Raw genomic sequence first — 17141 nt, forward strand, 5'->3', positions numbered from 1 at the left:
TCTTTAAGGTTTTGTCTTTCTTATGGACAGTTGCATCTCACTCTCATTAAAACATATCTTTTCTCCTAAATCATTCATGGCCTTCTAAAGTAGAACTATTGCGAATTTTAGTGGATAACAAGACAGTTGGGACCCCAGATATGCCTCGACGTACTTCCAGTTTCAACTACGCAAATTTTCGCTTTTATTCCCTAAGGAATTATATAAAAAAATATTCTCATCGTCCCATTTTAACAGGCTTATTTGTTTTGGACAAGTAAATTAAGAATTTATTTTTATTGAGAAAAAATGGTATAATTCACACTAATTAAGTGTATTTTTTTTAGTCTATTTAAAATATAAAATAAGCCTATTCAAGTGGGATGTTCCAAAAAAGAAAACGAGTGTGTTTTAAAGTGAGATGGAGGGAGTACTACACATTTACATAAAGAAAAATGCTAAATGTACATAATATGTATACGTATGTACATATATAATTCAATATTTTTGTCATTTTTTAATATTTAAAAAAAATAAAGTGCCTAATTTATTTTAATTAAAATTGTATTTTACATATTTACCCTTCACAGTAATTAAGGAAATAATATTGAAATCATGAATCATAATCTTTCCTTAGTTTTAAAAGATTTCATTTCTATAAACTAAAATAACTAACTCCTTTAACTGTGGAATTATATGTCCAACATATGTTTTCATCTTCATCTTATATATCTATTCAATTAATGCAAATATTTGAGTGAGTCAGGTCTCAGTTCTCATTAAGAGGCTATAAATAAAACTCGATAGCATAGTAGTACGCTTCTTTGCCTACCATCTCTAATGTCATGGATTCGATTTTCTAGAGTAGCGATATTTTTTTGCTATTTTTCATCATTGTGATATTTATTGAAGCATTAATATCTTTTTTCATATCAATGATTACTTTTTTTGTGACAATAATTAATTAACCAAATAAATGGAAAGTACAAGTTCTGCCCAGGCCCGTCTCTTTGGTGAGACTGGTGTCACCCAACACCAACTCTTCAACCAATTGTAGATTATACGCATATTATGAAAGAAAATGAGATAAGAGCAGAGGAAGCCATTTGAGTGAAACCAAACTTCTCTTGTATTGATAAGTGTGCGGCGCACCAATTCCATGTTACAAAGACTCTATATATACTAGACTAACTCAAGCATTGAAAAGGCTATCAGCTAAACCCTAACAACTCAATGAAACAGTACATCAAGTAAGACAAAACACAAATCTGCAAAAGTAACAAAAGCATAACTGATGGTCTAAACATTAGCAACCACATCACGTGCTAATCACCATGAGGTGTCTTTATTGACTTTGGCTTTTCATGTTGAACAACAGCAAGCTGAGTTGGAACCTTAAGCTTAGCTGGAGGTTGTTTAGTATGATCTTTAACAGTCTCCCTCAATTCGATCGCAGCTAAAGAATAGACACCCAAAGCATTCTTTAAGCGAGAGAAGAATTGCAATCCTAGAGGCTTGGTCAGAATATCAGCATACTGATCTTGGGATGGTACATGTCGAAGATCAATAAGACCAGCAGCAACTTTGTCACGAACAAAGTGTATATCCAATTCTATGTGCTTTGTTCTTGCATGCATTACAGGGTTTGAAGCTAAAGATATAGTGCTCATGTTGTCTACCCAAACTACTGGTGTCTTGACCTTGATGAATAATTCAGAGAGAAGAGATTTTACCCATGAGACTTCAGCAACAAGATGAGCCAAGCTCCTGTATTTAGCTTCGGTGCTAGATCTAGATACAACAGCCTACTTTTTGGAGCTCCATGAAACAAGATTCTTGCCAAGGTAAACACAATATCCTGTAACAGATCTTCTATCATCCACATCTGATGCCCAATCTGAGTCACTAAAACCAGTAATGGAAAGAGATGACCTTTGAATATGAAGGCCATGATCTTTAGAACCTGCAAGATATCTCAAAATCCTCTTGACTACCTTCCAGTGTGTGTCTAGAGGACATGACATATACTGGCTTACTTTGTTCACACTAAAAGATATTTCAGGCCTTGTAATAGTAGCATACTGAAGAGCTCCTACTGTGCTCCTGTACAACTTTCCATCGACATTGCTAATGCCTTCCCTTTTGGAGAGTTGACAGGAGGAAACCATAGGAGTGGGGCAGCCTTTTGCCTCTGTCATATGAAGCTTTTGCAGTAAATTCTGAATATATCCAGCCTGAGAGAGATGAAGACCTTGAGTAGTTTTGGTTATTTCAATACCAAGAAAATGATGAACATCCCCAAGATCCTTAAGAGAGAAATGCCGATGCAGCTGTTGAATAACTTGCTGAATATCAGAGGGAGTAGAGCATGTAATAAGCATATCATCGACATATATGAGCAGATACATGACAGAAGACCCTTTAGTTCTGAAAAATAGAGAATTATCTGCCCTGGATTGTGAGAAACCAAGTCTGAAAAGAACGGATTTGATGGTGAGAAACCAGGAATGAGAGGCTTGCTTAAGGCCATACAATGCCTTGTTGAGCTTGCAGACCATAGGAGCAGAACCAGTTTGAGGTGGTTCAAATCCAGGAGGAGGCTTCATGTATATCTCTTCCTGTAAATCTCCATTGAGAAAAGCATTATCCACATCCATATGTGTGATATTCCAACCAAAGTGTACAGCCAAAGATAAAATGATCCTTATAGTAGCAGGTTTAACAACAGGACTGAAGGTTTCATTAAAATCAAATCCAGGTTCTTGAGAAAAACCTTGAGCCACAAGTCTAGCTTTATAATGAGAAATAGATCTATCAGCATTCCTTTTGATTTTGAAAACCCATTTGCATCCTATAACATGCTTACCAGGAGGCAAAGGGCAAAAAATCCAAGTACCTTTCTTTATCAAAGCATAGATTTCAAGATCCATGGCTTTCATCCAGACAGCTACCTTCATGGCCTCAGTATGGGACTTGGGCTCAACAAATAGATAATCAAACTCATCAGTTGTGTGTAAAGCATAGACTTTAGGTTTGAAAATTCCTGCTTTAGAACGAGTAATCATAGGATGCACAACAGTTGGAAATGGTGGAGGTTCATTATTAACATGAGCACCAATATTGGAAGATAAAGAACTGACAGGATGATTTGATGGTGCAGGTGAACGAGTATGACTTGTGGAAGAAGATGAAGAGTGGACAGGAGAAGTATGCAATGATGAGTTATCAGGAGATGATAAGTGAGAGTGAGGTTGATGTGGTGATGAAGGTGGAGATTGAGGAATAACAGGAGTAAAGGAAGGTGGAGATGAAGGTGGAGAAGTAGGAAATGAAGGAGCTAGATTATTAATGGGTGAAGAAGGTGCAGAGTTGTTATAAGGAAAGACATCTTCAGTGAAGATGACATCTCTACTAATAACAAGTCTGCCAGAGGCAAGAAGCACCTTATAGCCTTTATGTTGGGTGCTGTATCCTATAAAGGTACCCGGTGAGGATCTGAGTTGGAGCTTATAGGTATTAATGGGCCTAAGGTATGGATAACAGAGGCAACCAAAAACTTTCAACAAGGAATAATCAGGAGCTTTATGGAAGAGCATAGTATAGGGAGTGGAGAACTGTAAAATCTTGGATGGAGTGCGATTGATGATGAAGACAGAAGAGGTGAAAGAATCATCCCAGAATTTGGAGGGAAGATTAGCTTGAGCTAAAAGAGACAATCCCATTTACACTATATGCCTATGTTTCCTCTCAGCTAGACCATTTTGTTGAGGAGTGTATGGACAAGAAATTCTGTGTAATATCCCAGTGTTTTGTAAAAATGAAGTTAAACCCTGATACTCACCACCCCAATCAGTTTGAATCATCTTTATACACTTGGAAAACTGAGTTTCTACCATGGTTTTAAACTTCTGGAAAACTGAAAGAACCTCAGATTTTTGTTTGAGTAAGTAGATCCAAGTAAACCTACTGTGATGATCAATGAAAGAGACATAGTAGCTGAACCCATTTCTTGAAGTAATAGGTGCAGGACCCCATAAGTCACTGTGTATAAGCTCAAGAGGCTCATTGTGTACAGATAGAGAGTTTGTGTAAGGTAACCTATGAATCTTAGAAACTGAGCAGGAATGACAAAAATCAGGAGATTTCATTGATTCATAGGGAATATTACAACTGTTGAGAGCCTTTTTAAGAATATCAAAAGCACAATGACCTAACTTCCTATGCCAAACATCTAGGCTAGAATTGGAAGCTACACTAGAGGTACTAGAAACTGAAAGAACAGCAGGAGAGTCAACAGCTGAATGGGCTTCAGTACCTTTGATTGAAAGAGAGCTTTTGACAGAAGGTGCCTTTTGGAAAGAGAATTGATAGAGACCATCTCTAAGGGTGCCCTTGAGAAGAGTTTGCTTGGTTACCTGATCCTTCACAAAACAACAGGTAGGATGGAATTCAAAGAAGACATCATTGTTAGTTGCAAACTGTGAAACACTAAGGAGATTCTTGGTGATGCTAGGCACATGCAAGAGGTTATTTAGAATGAAATGTTTGGAGTAAGATGGAGTTTTAATAACAGATCTTCCAATATGTGCAATATTAACAAGTGAACCATTTCCCATTTGCAAAAGTTTACCTCCATGATACTCTGAGGCTGAGTGAAGAGAGTTGAAGTCATTAGAGACGTGGTTTGTAGCTCCAGAGTCAGGATACCAAGTAGAGATGCTGCCATTGTCAAAGTTGAACTCTGAACCGGATTGAGAAGGAAGTTGAACCATGTTGAGACCAGGCTGCTGAGGAAAGTTTGGTTGGAAGGAGTGTTGTGGAAAATTATATTGATTTGAAGGTGGAGGCCTCATGTTGTTGTTTCGCTGTGTAGGAATGAAGTTTGGCTCGAATCTATGCCAACACCTATCAGCAGTGTGACCAGGAATACCACAGACTTGACAAATAGGTTTGTTATTTCCAAATCTTCCAGATCTGCCACCTCCTCTATTATTTCCACGACCCCTTCCACCAAAACCTCCTCTAGATTGATAGTTGTTACCTTGATATCCTCTTCCCGAGCCTTTTTGATGTTGAGTGTTGCTGTTTCCTTGAACATCAGTAGAAGCAAAATTGGCAGAAGGCTGTGAACCTTCTGTGTTGATGACTTGAGACTTGGCAGATTCAACTCTGCTTTCAAAGCTCAGAAGTAAAGAACTCACATCACCAAGAGTCCAGGCCTCTGGTTTGGATGTAATAGTAACCATAACTGAATCATACTCTGCACCGAGTCCAGCCAAGATATGCATTATTTGATCATCTTCTGTCACAGCATAACCTGCAGATCCTAGCAAGTCACGGCATGTTTTGATCTTGCTAAGATATTCTCTCATAGCCATTCCTTCTTTCTTGAGAGTTTGCAGCTGTAGTTTGTACTGCATAACTTTTGCTTTCGACTGATTTGAAAAATTTCTGAGAAGAGCATCCCAGATTTCTTTGCAGGTGTTTAACCCAACAACAAGAATCATCGTGGTTTCACTGAGGGAGGATTGAATCCACGCTGAGAGCAGTTGATCTTGCTGCATCCAAGCTGAGAACTCTGGTAAAGTGGAAGAAGGAGGATCTTGAGTAAGATATTTTTCAAGACCATATCCACGAACATTAGCCATAATTTGCTGTTTCCAAATAAGAAAATTTGTGTCATTCAACTTGATAGAAATTTGATTTGTTTGAGGAATAATGGGGATTTGTGCAGAGGCTTTAGTAGTCATTTCAGCCATAAAGAAAATGGAACAAGAAAAACAAAAGGAGGGTGAGTATCGAGAGACAGGTCCTTAGACGACCTGCTCTGATACCATGAAAGAAAATGAGATAAGAGCAGAGGAAGCCATTTGAGTGAAACCAAACTTCTCTTGTATTGATAAGTGTGCGGCGCACCAATTCCATGTTACAAAGACTCTATATATACTAGACTAACTCAAGCATTGAAAAGGCTATCAGCTAAACCCTAACAACTCAATGAAACAGTACATCAAGTAAGACAAAACACAAATCTGCAAAAGTAACAAAAGCATAACTGATGGTCTAAACATTAGCAACCACATCACGTGCTAATCACCATGAGGTGTCTTTATTGACTTTGGCTTTTCATGTTGAACAACAGCAAGCTGAGTTGGAACCTTAAGCTTAGCTGGAGGTTGTTTAGTATGATCTTTAACATATTACTCATTCAGTTTACATGATTTATTATTGTTTTGCTAGAGTGTTATGATTCCTCAAATAGCCCTCACTCTCGCGCTTGATCTTTAATGCCAGAATATTAAGTATGACATTGACTCGAGAGAAATTCTCAATTAACGAGAATGCGAAATAACTATAAATGTCTCTTATTAGTAGTTACTCCATCCTAGAGATGGCAATGGATCCGGGATCCGGTCCAGATCCGCGGATCTAGACCCTTTTTTCCGGATTTGGACCTTGTAAAAATTGGACCCGACGGATCTGGACCGGATTTGGAGTACTCTTTCAATTTTCGGATTTGGATCTGGAGTAGTAATTTTAAAACCCAGATCCGGTCCAGATCCGACCCGTGGACCCGGATATATATAAATATATATTATTTTTGTTTTTTAATTATTGTTAAATTGATTATTGTTGAATTGGAGTCCAATCGTGGGTTTTGTTGAATAATCGTTGGTTCCTAATGGCTTTTGTATATATACACATCTACTGTTGCTGAATTGTGAGTTGTTGATTTTAATAATACTAGTGTGTAACCCGTCGAATTTCGACGGGTATCATTTGGTGGTATAATTTATATAAAAAAATATAAAAATTATTTTTTAATATATTTATAAATTATGGAAATTATTCACTAAAACATCTGTTAATATGATATAGGTCTACGTTACACATCATACTAAAATGAAAAAGTAAATTAATGAGGACTTTCATCCTCAACATGACTTAGCGAAACATATATTCGAAAAAATTATTTGTCACCACTACTATTTACCACCCATACCCGCAACCCGCGGATACCCGTCGCTCGTCGGGTATCCGCCATCCGTTACCCGTTGGATACCCACCACTCTCTACCCGTCGAATATCCGTCGAGGCTTCAGAGTTAAGGGCACTGTTGCTTCTCGGCGTCGACTGCAATCAACCATCCAACAAATGCAATAACCCAATAAATAAATCACCACAAATTTTAGAGAAAACTTCAACTTCTTGTACACTACTATTTGCCACCTATTACCCGCGACCCGCAGATACCCGCTACCTGTCGTATACCCGCCACCCGTTACCCGTCGACGGAAATTATTTGATGTTAAAAAAATATAGAAATTATTTCATAATATATTTATGAATTATAGATATTTTTTATTTTAATTAATTCAAAACTGTAATAAAATTAGAATCATTATCCCACCCACACAACTCACTTAAATAAGTATAACCCTCATTATTATTATTATTATTATTATTATTATTATTATTATTATTATTATTATTATTATTATTATTATTATTATTATTATTATTATTATTATTATTATCATTATTATTATTATTATTATTGCATTTGGACCCATCACTTATTTGTATTTATAAAGTATCTAATCAATTAACATAAATTCTTACGATAATTAGTTATTTATCTCAATAAAATTTAAATTTGATTTTAAAATTAAATGGCAATTTTGTAGTTATAATAAAATTGAATGTTTATTTGTAAATTGTAGTTTTTTTCTTCTATTTCAGTTATATTTATCTCCTTATTTTTAATTTATATTTTAAAAATATAAAAGTTATATTCATTTAAAGATTAAATTTTTTTAAAAAAAATTCTCATGTCTCCTCTTTTTTTGAATAAATCTATTTTTAAATTTGTTTTCATTTAGAAATAGAATACAATAGATAGAAATCCCTAAAATTCGAAACTCAAAACTATACGCCCACATATCATGGTATAGATCCGGTGCGAATTTCTACCACATAGAATAGAAAAACTGTGTGGGAAAAAAGAATGTGATTAGTTGATTTCCACAAGCGAAAATGTGTATTATCTTATAGTAATTGCAAATTCAAATTCCTGATCTTATAGTAATTGCAAATTCAAATTCCTGATAACGTTAGATTTCCATAACCCGATATAACACCACAACACACATTAAAATGAATTAAAATACGCAACTAACGACTGATCACATCGGGAAAACTAAAAAAACAACAAAAAATCAAAAGTTTACAGCTAATAACAAAGCACAAACAACATATAAAACTCGAGCCACGGTACATTAGCAAAAACAACAACCAACCAAGAGGACAATGCACACACCGAACAGATGGCAAGCTTTGCGGACGCGATCGGGGCCCCAGAGAAGGTTGAGTTGCAGCTGGAGAAGCTTCTGCAGGTAATAAAAGGCGAGAGGAAACAATTTCTCGCCAACGAAGGCTGCAATTAAGTAGTAAGCCGACTTCCGTTGATTATCAATGTAATTGCATTTTTACTCAATTTCCTAATGATTATCACACATCAAAAGTATAAGCAATAAAAAAAAATCAACTAAATCATCAAAAAAGATCAAAAATAATAACGTAACGTAGCACCACTGTTTTATGAAGACAAATAATGCATTGAGACCTTAAAAGAGAAAGTAGGCTTACTTTAGAGAAAATGAACCGCATAGCTCAAGATACCACTTAAAGAGAAAACCACGTGCGCATAGAATTAAATGACACTTACAGTCCAAAATATTAGTCGTTGAACCACATAATTCCATTGGTTTCTACTTTAATTGTACAGAGTGTCAGATAAAATTTTGAATAGTAAGATCAAGTTAAGTGAAAAGAGGTGTACCAGCAGACGAAAAGGAGCGGATACCGATACTGAACTGTAGACACCCCATAAGTATAGTTAGAAGAAGTGCAGATGGTAAGATATATTAATAATACAGTTTCTATACCAACCTTTATCTTAGAAGAATCACCATGAATGCCATTAACTAATGGGAATGATGTTGGCCTGCAAAATTTAATTAGGAGATTGTGGAAAAGCAAACATTAGACACTGGATTTACATGCTAACTCAATTTGACTAATAACACACCATGAATAATATCAGATACAACATTCAGCAAGTTCTTTTCTTCTTTTATTTTAAAAGTCATTATTTAATTACAACTTGTAGCACAAGTTGTAATTATAGATTTAATTCCCAGAAAAGAGCAAAAAATATCAGAAAGACCAGAAATTATCTTAGAAATCCAGTACCAGGTAGCAACGGAAGGATTTTATTCACCATTAGTCACCTCACAACTTTCCCTACGCTTACTATCAATCACCTACTCTATCAGCTATGTACAGAATACTATCAATCACCTAGTTGATCACCATTTTCAGCCAAAGCCATACCATGGTTTCAGCTGCTCAAAAGGTAAGATTTAGCCTAACCCCTTCACCATTCCTTATTGAGTTCAGCCTGCAATTGTTTAAACAAATTACGCGAATTTTATTTCAGCATTTCTTGCTAGCATAACAGCAACCAAGTAAGCAGGTAATTCTCATCAACACTCCTTATTTTACTTGCTAAGTTTTGATGTGCATGAAATCAGAAAAACTCCACGTAGCCTTAACACCAAGTTTAGATTGACAGACATACAATACCAATGCTTAATGACTTGCGAACCTGCTTGGAAGATATCTTCAATAATATCCAAATCATAGTAATGAGCTAATGAAGAGCTCGAAAATGCCCAAGAATGCAGGCAATGAAGATGTTATCAATTTAAGATAATTGGACAAATAAGTTAAATCATTCAGATAATTCATTATATAGTGAAGCTCAAGAAGCCTTTATAAGTACAAATCTTAATATTGCATTAATGAAAGCATAAGAACACAACACATCCTCAAAAATTTTAAGAAAATTCATATAGACATTTCTTTTGCACCCATCATATCTTGACAAAACCAAAAAAGATAAAGGCTCACATTTCAAAAATACCCAACTGATATGTATAATTCTATTTCTCAAATACAGTTAATTTGCCAAATTGTTCATCATACATATATTCTGGTAATTGAGTAAAAAAATAGTAATAAAATAAAATCGATATATTGTATACCTTGAGAAATAAGCAAAAGGAGCAATAAGCAAGAAGACAGTAGAATGTGCGGCAATAAGATTTCTCATTCAAACTAATGAATTTATAACTAAAATGTAGGTTATAAAGTTTCCATTGTTAAACCTAAACCCTAAGAATTTGCTGATTATTAATCGATAGGTAAATCTTTTCAAATTTTCACATTTCTAAAATTTAGTACTAATCATAATGAAATATAATCTTTCCTAACATAATAATTTTCCATTGTTAAATCTAAATCCTAAAAATTGGCAGATTATTGATCGATTGGTAAATCTTTCCAAAATTTCATTATTCTAAAATTGAGCACTAATCATAGTAGTCAATCTTTCCTAATTGAATACTTACCATGGAGAGGCGCAGATCGCTGGCGGCGACTTGGTGACAGGGCAGACGGAGACGACGGTGGCGGATGGCGGTGGAGGGGAAACGGGAGTGGCGATGTTATCACCGAGACGTATTGCAGCAGTGATCGGAGCAGATTTCGTTACCGAGCAGATCTCTGGCAAAGACTTGGTGACGGGGCGGACGGCGGTGAAGGGGAAAGGGGAGCGGCGAGGTGGCAGATCGGGGCTGAGCTTGGGGCGAATCGCCGGAGGTGGGAGGACATCGGTGGATACAGATTTTTTTTTTGAGAGGTGGATACAAATTTCGTTTTGCTAAACTTTTATGTTATATGTGATGTATGAATAATTTAAATAAATAAAATAACTTAACTAAATAATATATAAAATAATAATTGATGTGGAATTAATTTGTCACGTCAGCGATAGAGAATTGAGCTAGAGGCTCTAGAATTGCAGGGATTTTGAATGGTGAATTCTTAGATGTGCCACGTGCGACCCCGAATTAAGGAGAGCGCAGGAATCCTTAATCGTATTATATATTGATGCTAATTAGGAAAAATGAGATTATAAAGTGGTGAAGTTGACTTATGTTTGAGCTATTAATTATGCATAAAGATATGAGAGTTAGATACAATATGGGGCATATTGCATGATTCGCATCTGACATGTTCTTCATTTCAATGCATTTTTATTTCCTACTTCATTTTTGAATTTTTTTTTCATGTGATGTGGCTGAGTTCGAGTCAGCTTGGTTTTATGTTAATATGCAATTATGAGTCCATTTGAATTCATTTATTGAATTATTGTCGAATTCAGTTTTTTTTTTTTTTTTGAAAGGATTGTTGAATTCAGTTTTGATGTTTAATTAGTTTAAAATTTATTTTAGGAAATAAAAGATTGGATTCGGGTCTGGACCCGGGACCCCGTGAATCTTATGGATCTGGACCTGGATCCTATTTTTTTGGATTCAATGGATCTGGATCGGATCTGGATCTATGTAAAAAAATCCGGATCTTGATCTGGACCAAACAGGATGTGGTCCAGATCCGGCCCATTGCCATCCCTACTCCATCCGTCCACCAAAAATAGTCCTAAAGGTGGATGACACGAGTTTTAATAAAAATGGTTATTCTATTGTGAGTAGAGAAAGGAATACACTTAAAAAAATACTCCCTCCGTCCCTAAAATAAGTTCCTCTTTGGGGACGGCATGGGTTTTAAGAAAAAAATGGTAAAGTGTATTGATAGTGGAAAAAAATGTGTTAATTAGTATTGAGTGTGGTGAAAAAGTGTTATAATTAGTATTGGGAGTGGTCAAAAAATGAAAAGTAAGAATAAATAAAGTATTATTAGTGATGGGGTAGTTATCCAAAAATGGAAAGAAAGAAAGAGGAACTTATTTGGGAGACGTACCAAAAAGGAAAAAAGATGAATTTATTTAATGATAACTAAGGACCCGTTTGATTTTCAGTATTGGATTAATCAGGATATAAATTAGGGTTAAGGTGCAGATAGGCCCCTCAAGTGGAGGCCCTTAGAGCGTTTCAGTCCCCTTACTAACTGTGTGTGCAAATTGGCCCCCGAACTCAAAAAAACGGCGCAGATCGGCCCCTCTGACTTAACACCGTTATGGGCCGTTAGTCAAGGGGGCGATCTGCACCATTTTTTCGGAGTTCAGGGGCTAATCTGCACCTTTTAACTTTTTAATTAATTCATCTCTCTCGCTCAAAATTTGATCGTCGTTATCGCTGATTCAAGCTCCGGCGAGGCCGGCGGAGGGCGCCCCCCCTTTCTTTCTCTCTTGGGCCCTAAACCTCGGAGCTCGCTCGACTGCACACGCTTAGCGTCAAGGACGAGCCATAATTCTCCCATTCCGTCGGAAATCGCCGCCGCAATATTCGATGAACCCGCCGCCTGGCTTTTCTCAATGAGGAGTCGCCTAGCTTTTCTCGATAAGGAGTCGCCTCTTTCTCTCAAATCCGACGAAATCCGGTAATAAAGGCCGACGATGCCCGTCGCCATCTACACTATCGGCGTGCTGTTGAAGAAGGATGCCTCCAAATCACAGACCATGGCCAACATGATCTCGATCTCGATTGGGGTCACGATCACTGCCTACGGCGAGGCGAAGTTCGATTCGTTGGGGGTGATTCTGCAATTGGGGGGCGGTGACGTTCGAGGGAGAATTCGAGTTTTCATTTCGATTATGTGATTTTCGGGAGCAATGACGCCGATTTGGAATTCCCGATTTGGGGCTTGGGAACTTGATTTCGTGATTTTCCTCATCTGACGGCGATTGACGCCGGAAAAGTTGGTCGGAGAAGATGAGATGTGATTTTTTTAATGAACGATGTGCAGATTAGCCCCGAACTCCAAAAAGGGAAAAGGTGCAGATTAGCCCCTGAACTCCAAAAAAACGGTGCAGATCGCCCCCTCTGACTAACGGCCCATAACGGTGTTAAGTCAGAGGGGGCGATCTGCACCATTTTTTTGAGTTCGAGGGTCAATCTGCACACACAGTTAGTAAGGGGACTGAAACGCTCTAAGGGCCTCCACTTGAGGGGCCTATCTGCACCTTAACCCTATAAATTATCCTGATAATTTAGTGTGGATTAGTCATGATTTCTAATCTCAGATGGGTGTTTGATATCATTGGTAATTAATCCCAAAAAGTGTTTGGTATCCATTGAAATAGGTTGGATTAACATATCAAATACCTAAATTAGTAGCCTATGAAGGGGGTGGAATAATTAGTGTGGGTTAATCCCATGGGGGAGGTGGGATAATTAGTGTGGGTTAATCCCACAAAATAAGCTAGGGTCTTGGGATAAACCTGGAGTTGACCATATTAGTAACACATAATATCAAACACTACATAAATCCATATTAATTTAACTTATCCTGCTTTTAAACCCATATCAAACATGCCCTAATTGTATTGTGAGTGGATAATAGGGCCCACTATGTGATAGATAGTTTCTAAAAATGAAAATGGACTAATTTTTGTGGACATCCCAAAATGACAAAAATGAACTATTTTTGTGGACGGAGGGAGTATTATTTTAAAATAATAATTCAAGAAATTCCAGTAATAATTCAGGCTGTAGGATTAAATTAAGGCTCTTTTTATGACATAAGATTAATAACTTTAATTAATCCACTATAACCTTAATTAATCCACTCATATTAGGATGTTCTAACCCGCTTACTAATTAAATATTTTTAAAAAAAATTTAATTCATAATTAGAATAACTAAGTCCAATTAATTGCTTAATTAATCTAGAGCTAGTCTTTGAATTGGACTCAATCAATTAAATAGAAAGGGATTAAAATCTGGGCCGATTATAGGCCCAAATTAAAAATAAGTTTAACATCCAATTTAAGAGAATAAGTGGGCCTATTTTAAATTAACTCCAGCCAAATGTTCATTAAAACATTCCAATATCAATTTATCAAGCCCAAAAGGGCAGCCCAAACCTTTTCTTCCTCTCTCTCTCAGTTTAGGCGAAATCGCCGCCGTCTGGAAGACGCCGCGCCACTGCACCTTCTCCTCGCCTGGGAGCTTGTCCGCCGTAAAATTTTGAATTTATTAAAATTAAAATACATATATTAAATAAAAGAGAATAAATTAGTGCAAACGATTCTCACGGAAAGTGGGTGGCATATTGCTTCCCTTTGCATACATATAAAATATTCATGCGTGTATCATGCATACACAGCGTGTTATCTCAAAATAAATAATAAATAAACAAAAAACAAAAGAATGAGAGGGGTGTGGGGTGGTGGTAAGGCAGCGTGACTATACAGCGCACAAATTCTTAAAAAATTAGCCCCTTACTATTAACGACGAGCAGGATATGGCACATACACCTAAAAACTGTGAATTCAAATTATGTTTTAAAAATACATAAATTTGATCCCAATTTTAATGACGAGTATAATAAAATAAAGATATGACGATGAAGCGCAGTCTGTTGGTAAGACGCTTCCCCTCCAACCAATAGGTCAGGGGTTCTAGTCACCCTAGGAGCTAGAGTGTGAGTGGGTTTTTATCTTTCTTTGGTTGTAACAAATTTTTTAAAAAAATATAATAAAATAAAGATATTATATAGTACGTATATGTTAAAATTATAAGAATACACCATTTATAATTAATAATAGTAGATATAATTTTCTTTTTAATTTGGTTATCATATAAATTATAATAAAATAATATTAAGTTACTCAAATTTATAATTAAATTAGTATAAATTAAATTAAATAATTACAAAAATAAAAATACAACTTACGGATGCCGATGAAATTAATTACTCCCCTCCTTCCTAAAATGTAAGATGTTTTAAGCTTTTGCACCAGAATTAAAAATAATTAATTAATACTAAATTTTAAGAACTCATTCTTTTTTTTTTCACGCCCTAAATTTAATGTCTCTCTTCATTGTACATATTCCAATAAACTTCAAATAAATAATTGATAGTCTATTCATTTTAATTAAAAGAGTATTTTGAAAGGAGAAAGGATAAATAAATTTAATTATTATTTTAATGAGGGAGTTGGAAAGTGGAATATTGAGAGAGAGAGAGAGAGAGAGAGAGAGAGAGAGAGAGAGAGAGTTAATCTTGATTAAAGAGAAAAAATATTGTATTATGAATCAAAATAAAAAGTTTAAAACGTGTTATGTTGTGGAAAGGTGGGAGTAACTTATTGTTTATTTTAGTAGGTCATTGATTACTGGAGCACTATTGGAAGTGATCGATAGGATGGAAATTGGAACAACAAATTTTCAAATATTTTTGTTAGAGTTGTTGAGCATTAATTACGACATGGAAATTTAATATGCATGTGAAAGAATCGGTGGACGGAGCACTGATCTATGCATATATAGATATTTTATTTAAGTTATCTTTGACGCATCCCTCGAAAAAAAAGTTACACTTGACGCGGAAATTATCGTATGGGGCATAATATCTTTAATACTCCTAAAGTATTTTGAATCTTATTATATATGTAAAATATTTATGATTAAGATGTCCTAAAGTATTTTGAATATATTATTTATTTTTTAATCAAATGATATTTTTAATAAAATATTAGTACCATGCATGCATTAGTATTAAACTAGATCACTGCTTCGTTAAAAAAAATTACATTTGTAATATCATTAAAAATGTAATTTTATTTTGTTTAATAATCCTATAATTCAACATCATTTTTTCCCAACTGGATCTAATTGGACCGCTGAATATATATAATTTATATGATAACTTATATAAAGTATTAAATTAGAATTCAACAATTATTAAATTACATTGATAAAATCGAGTCAATACATTCAAAAATAAATCAATGCATATTAGATAATACTCCCTCCGTCCCCAAAATAAGTTCCTCTTTGGGGACGGCACAAGTTTTAAGAAAAAGTGGTAAAGTGTATTGGTAGTGGAGAAAAATATGTTATAATTAATATTGGGAGTTGTGAAAAGGTGAAAAAGTATTATAATTAGTATTGGGAGTGATGAAAAAGTGAAAAGTAAGAATAAATAAAGTATTATTAGTGGTGGGGTAGTTGTCCAAAAATAAAAATAAAGAAAGATGAACTTATTTGGGGGACGTCCCAAAAATAAAAAGATGAACTTATTTCAGGGATGGAGGGAGTAATTAATTAGTCCAATATAGTATAATTAATTAAATATATAAGGAAAGAGAATATATGTAGGGGAACATTGTAAGATAATGAAAAATCAAAGATTGAAAATAACTATATATATATATATATATAATTATAATAAATATAAAATTATTAATTTAACCCATTATGCAGGGGCGTAGCCAGGGGGGCTGGGCCGCTGGGGGGCTAGAGCCCCCCCCCCCCAAATTTTGAAAAAAAAAAAATTATAATGTCTAAAAATGTTATTATTATTATTATATTTGTATTTTAATAAAAAATGTCTAAAATGTATTGAATGCCCCCAAATTTTTTTTTAGTAAATGTTGAACTATATTATCTATGAAAATGTTGTTATTATTATTATTATATTAATTTGTATTTTAGTAAAAAATGTCTAAAATGTATTGAATGCCCCCAAAAAAAATTTTAGTAAATGTTTTGAACTATATTATCTATGAAAATGTTGTTATTATTATTATTATTATATTTGTATTTTAGTAAAAAATGTCTAAAATGTATTGAATGCCCCCAAAAAAATTTTAGTAAATGTTTTGAACTATATTATCTATGGAAATGTTGTTATTTTTATTATTATATTTGTATTTTAGTAAAAAATAGTATCTAAAATGTATTGAATGACCCCAAAAAAAATTTCTCGGGGCCTACCGCCCCCGAACCCCCGTAACAGTTCAGCCCCCCCCCCCCAAAAAAAATCCTGGCTCCGCCACTGCCATTATGTCAGTCATAATTATGGCCATTTAGCACTACAAAATTGTTTTTTAACTATGAGTCTTGATGTAAATTTGCATCATATATTTTTTATTATGACTGTTCTTTTTAATTACTTATCTATGATTTTACCATACACACACGCCAAACTATAACTATTGAAGAGTAAGTCATAAGATTTCTGCACATATATATATAGATGCCTGTATATACTTTCGTTCGCTAATTAGTTTAGATGATCTCTCTTTGCTTTTTAGGAATGGGATCCATAATATTTACTCCAAATCTGAG

General features: G+C 34.9%; 1 protein-coding gene, 1 long non-coding RNA gene and 1 other non-coding gene across 4 annotated transcripts in view; 1 reads left to right on the forward strand and 2 right to left on the reverse strand.

Annotated features, from left to right (window-relative positions):
• Positions 1-5152: 5152 nt before the first annotated feature.
• On the reverse strand, positions 5153-5292 carry LOC131007410 (small nucleolar RNA Z247). The gene has a single exon (XR_009096112.1). It is a non-coding gene; the product is annotated as a small nucleolar RNA Z247 (small nucleolar RNA).
• Positions 5293-8081: 2789 nt separating this feature from the next.
• LOC131025125 (uncharacterized) lies at positions 8082-10785 on the reverse strand. The gene is made up of 4 exons (XR_009102088.1): positions 10455-10785; positions 9376-9442; positions 8932-8986; positions 8082-8855 (listed from the first exon to the last, which is right to left on the reverse strand). It is a non-coding gene; the product is annotated as an uncharacterized LOC131025125 (long non-coding RNA).
• A 6267-nt stretch (positions 10786-17052) lies between these two features.
• The window catches only part of LOC131025133 (copalyl diphosphate synthase 1, chloroplastic-like), an 18312-nt gene continuing 18223 nt past the window's right edge, over positions 17053-17141 (forward strand). For both annotated transcript variants that reach the window (XM_057954752.1, XM_057954760.1), the window contains exon 1: positions 17053-17141. This exon is cut by the window's right edge and continues 68 nt beyond it. In XM_057954752.1, the coding sequence (XP_057810735.1) occupies positions 17086-17141 (56 nt within the window). In that variant the 5' untranslated portion in view covers positions 17053-17085.

This window comes from Salvia miltiorrhiza, chromosome 1 (assembly GCF_028751815.1).
Source record: "Salvia miltiorrhiza cultivar Shanhuang (shh) chromosome 1, IMPLAD_Smil_shh, whole genome shotgun sequence".
Classification (NCBI taxonomy): Eukaryota; Viridiplantae; Streptophyta; class Magnoliopsida; order Lamiales; family Lamiaceae; genus Salvia; species Salvia miltiorrhiza.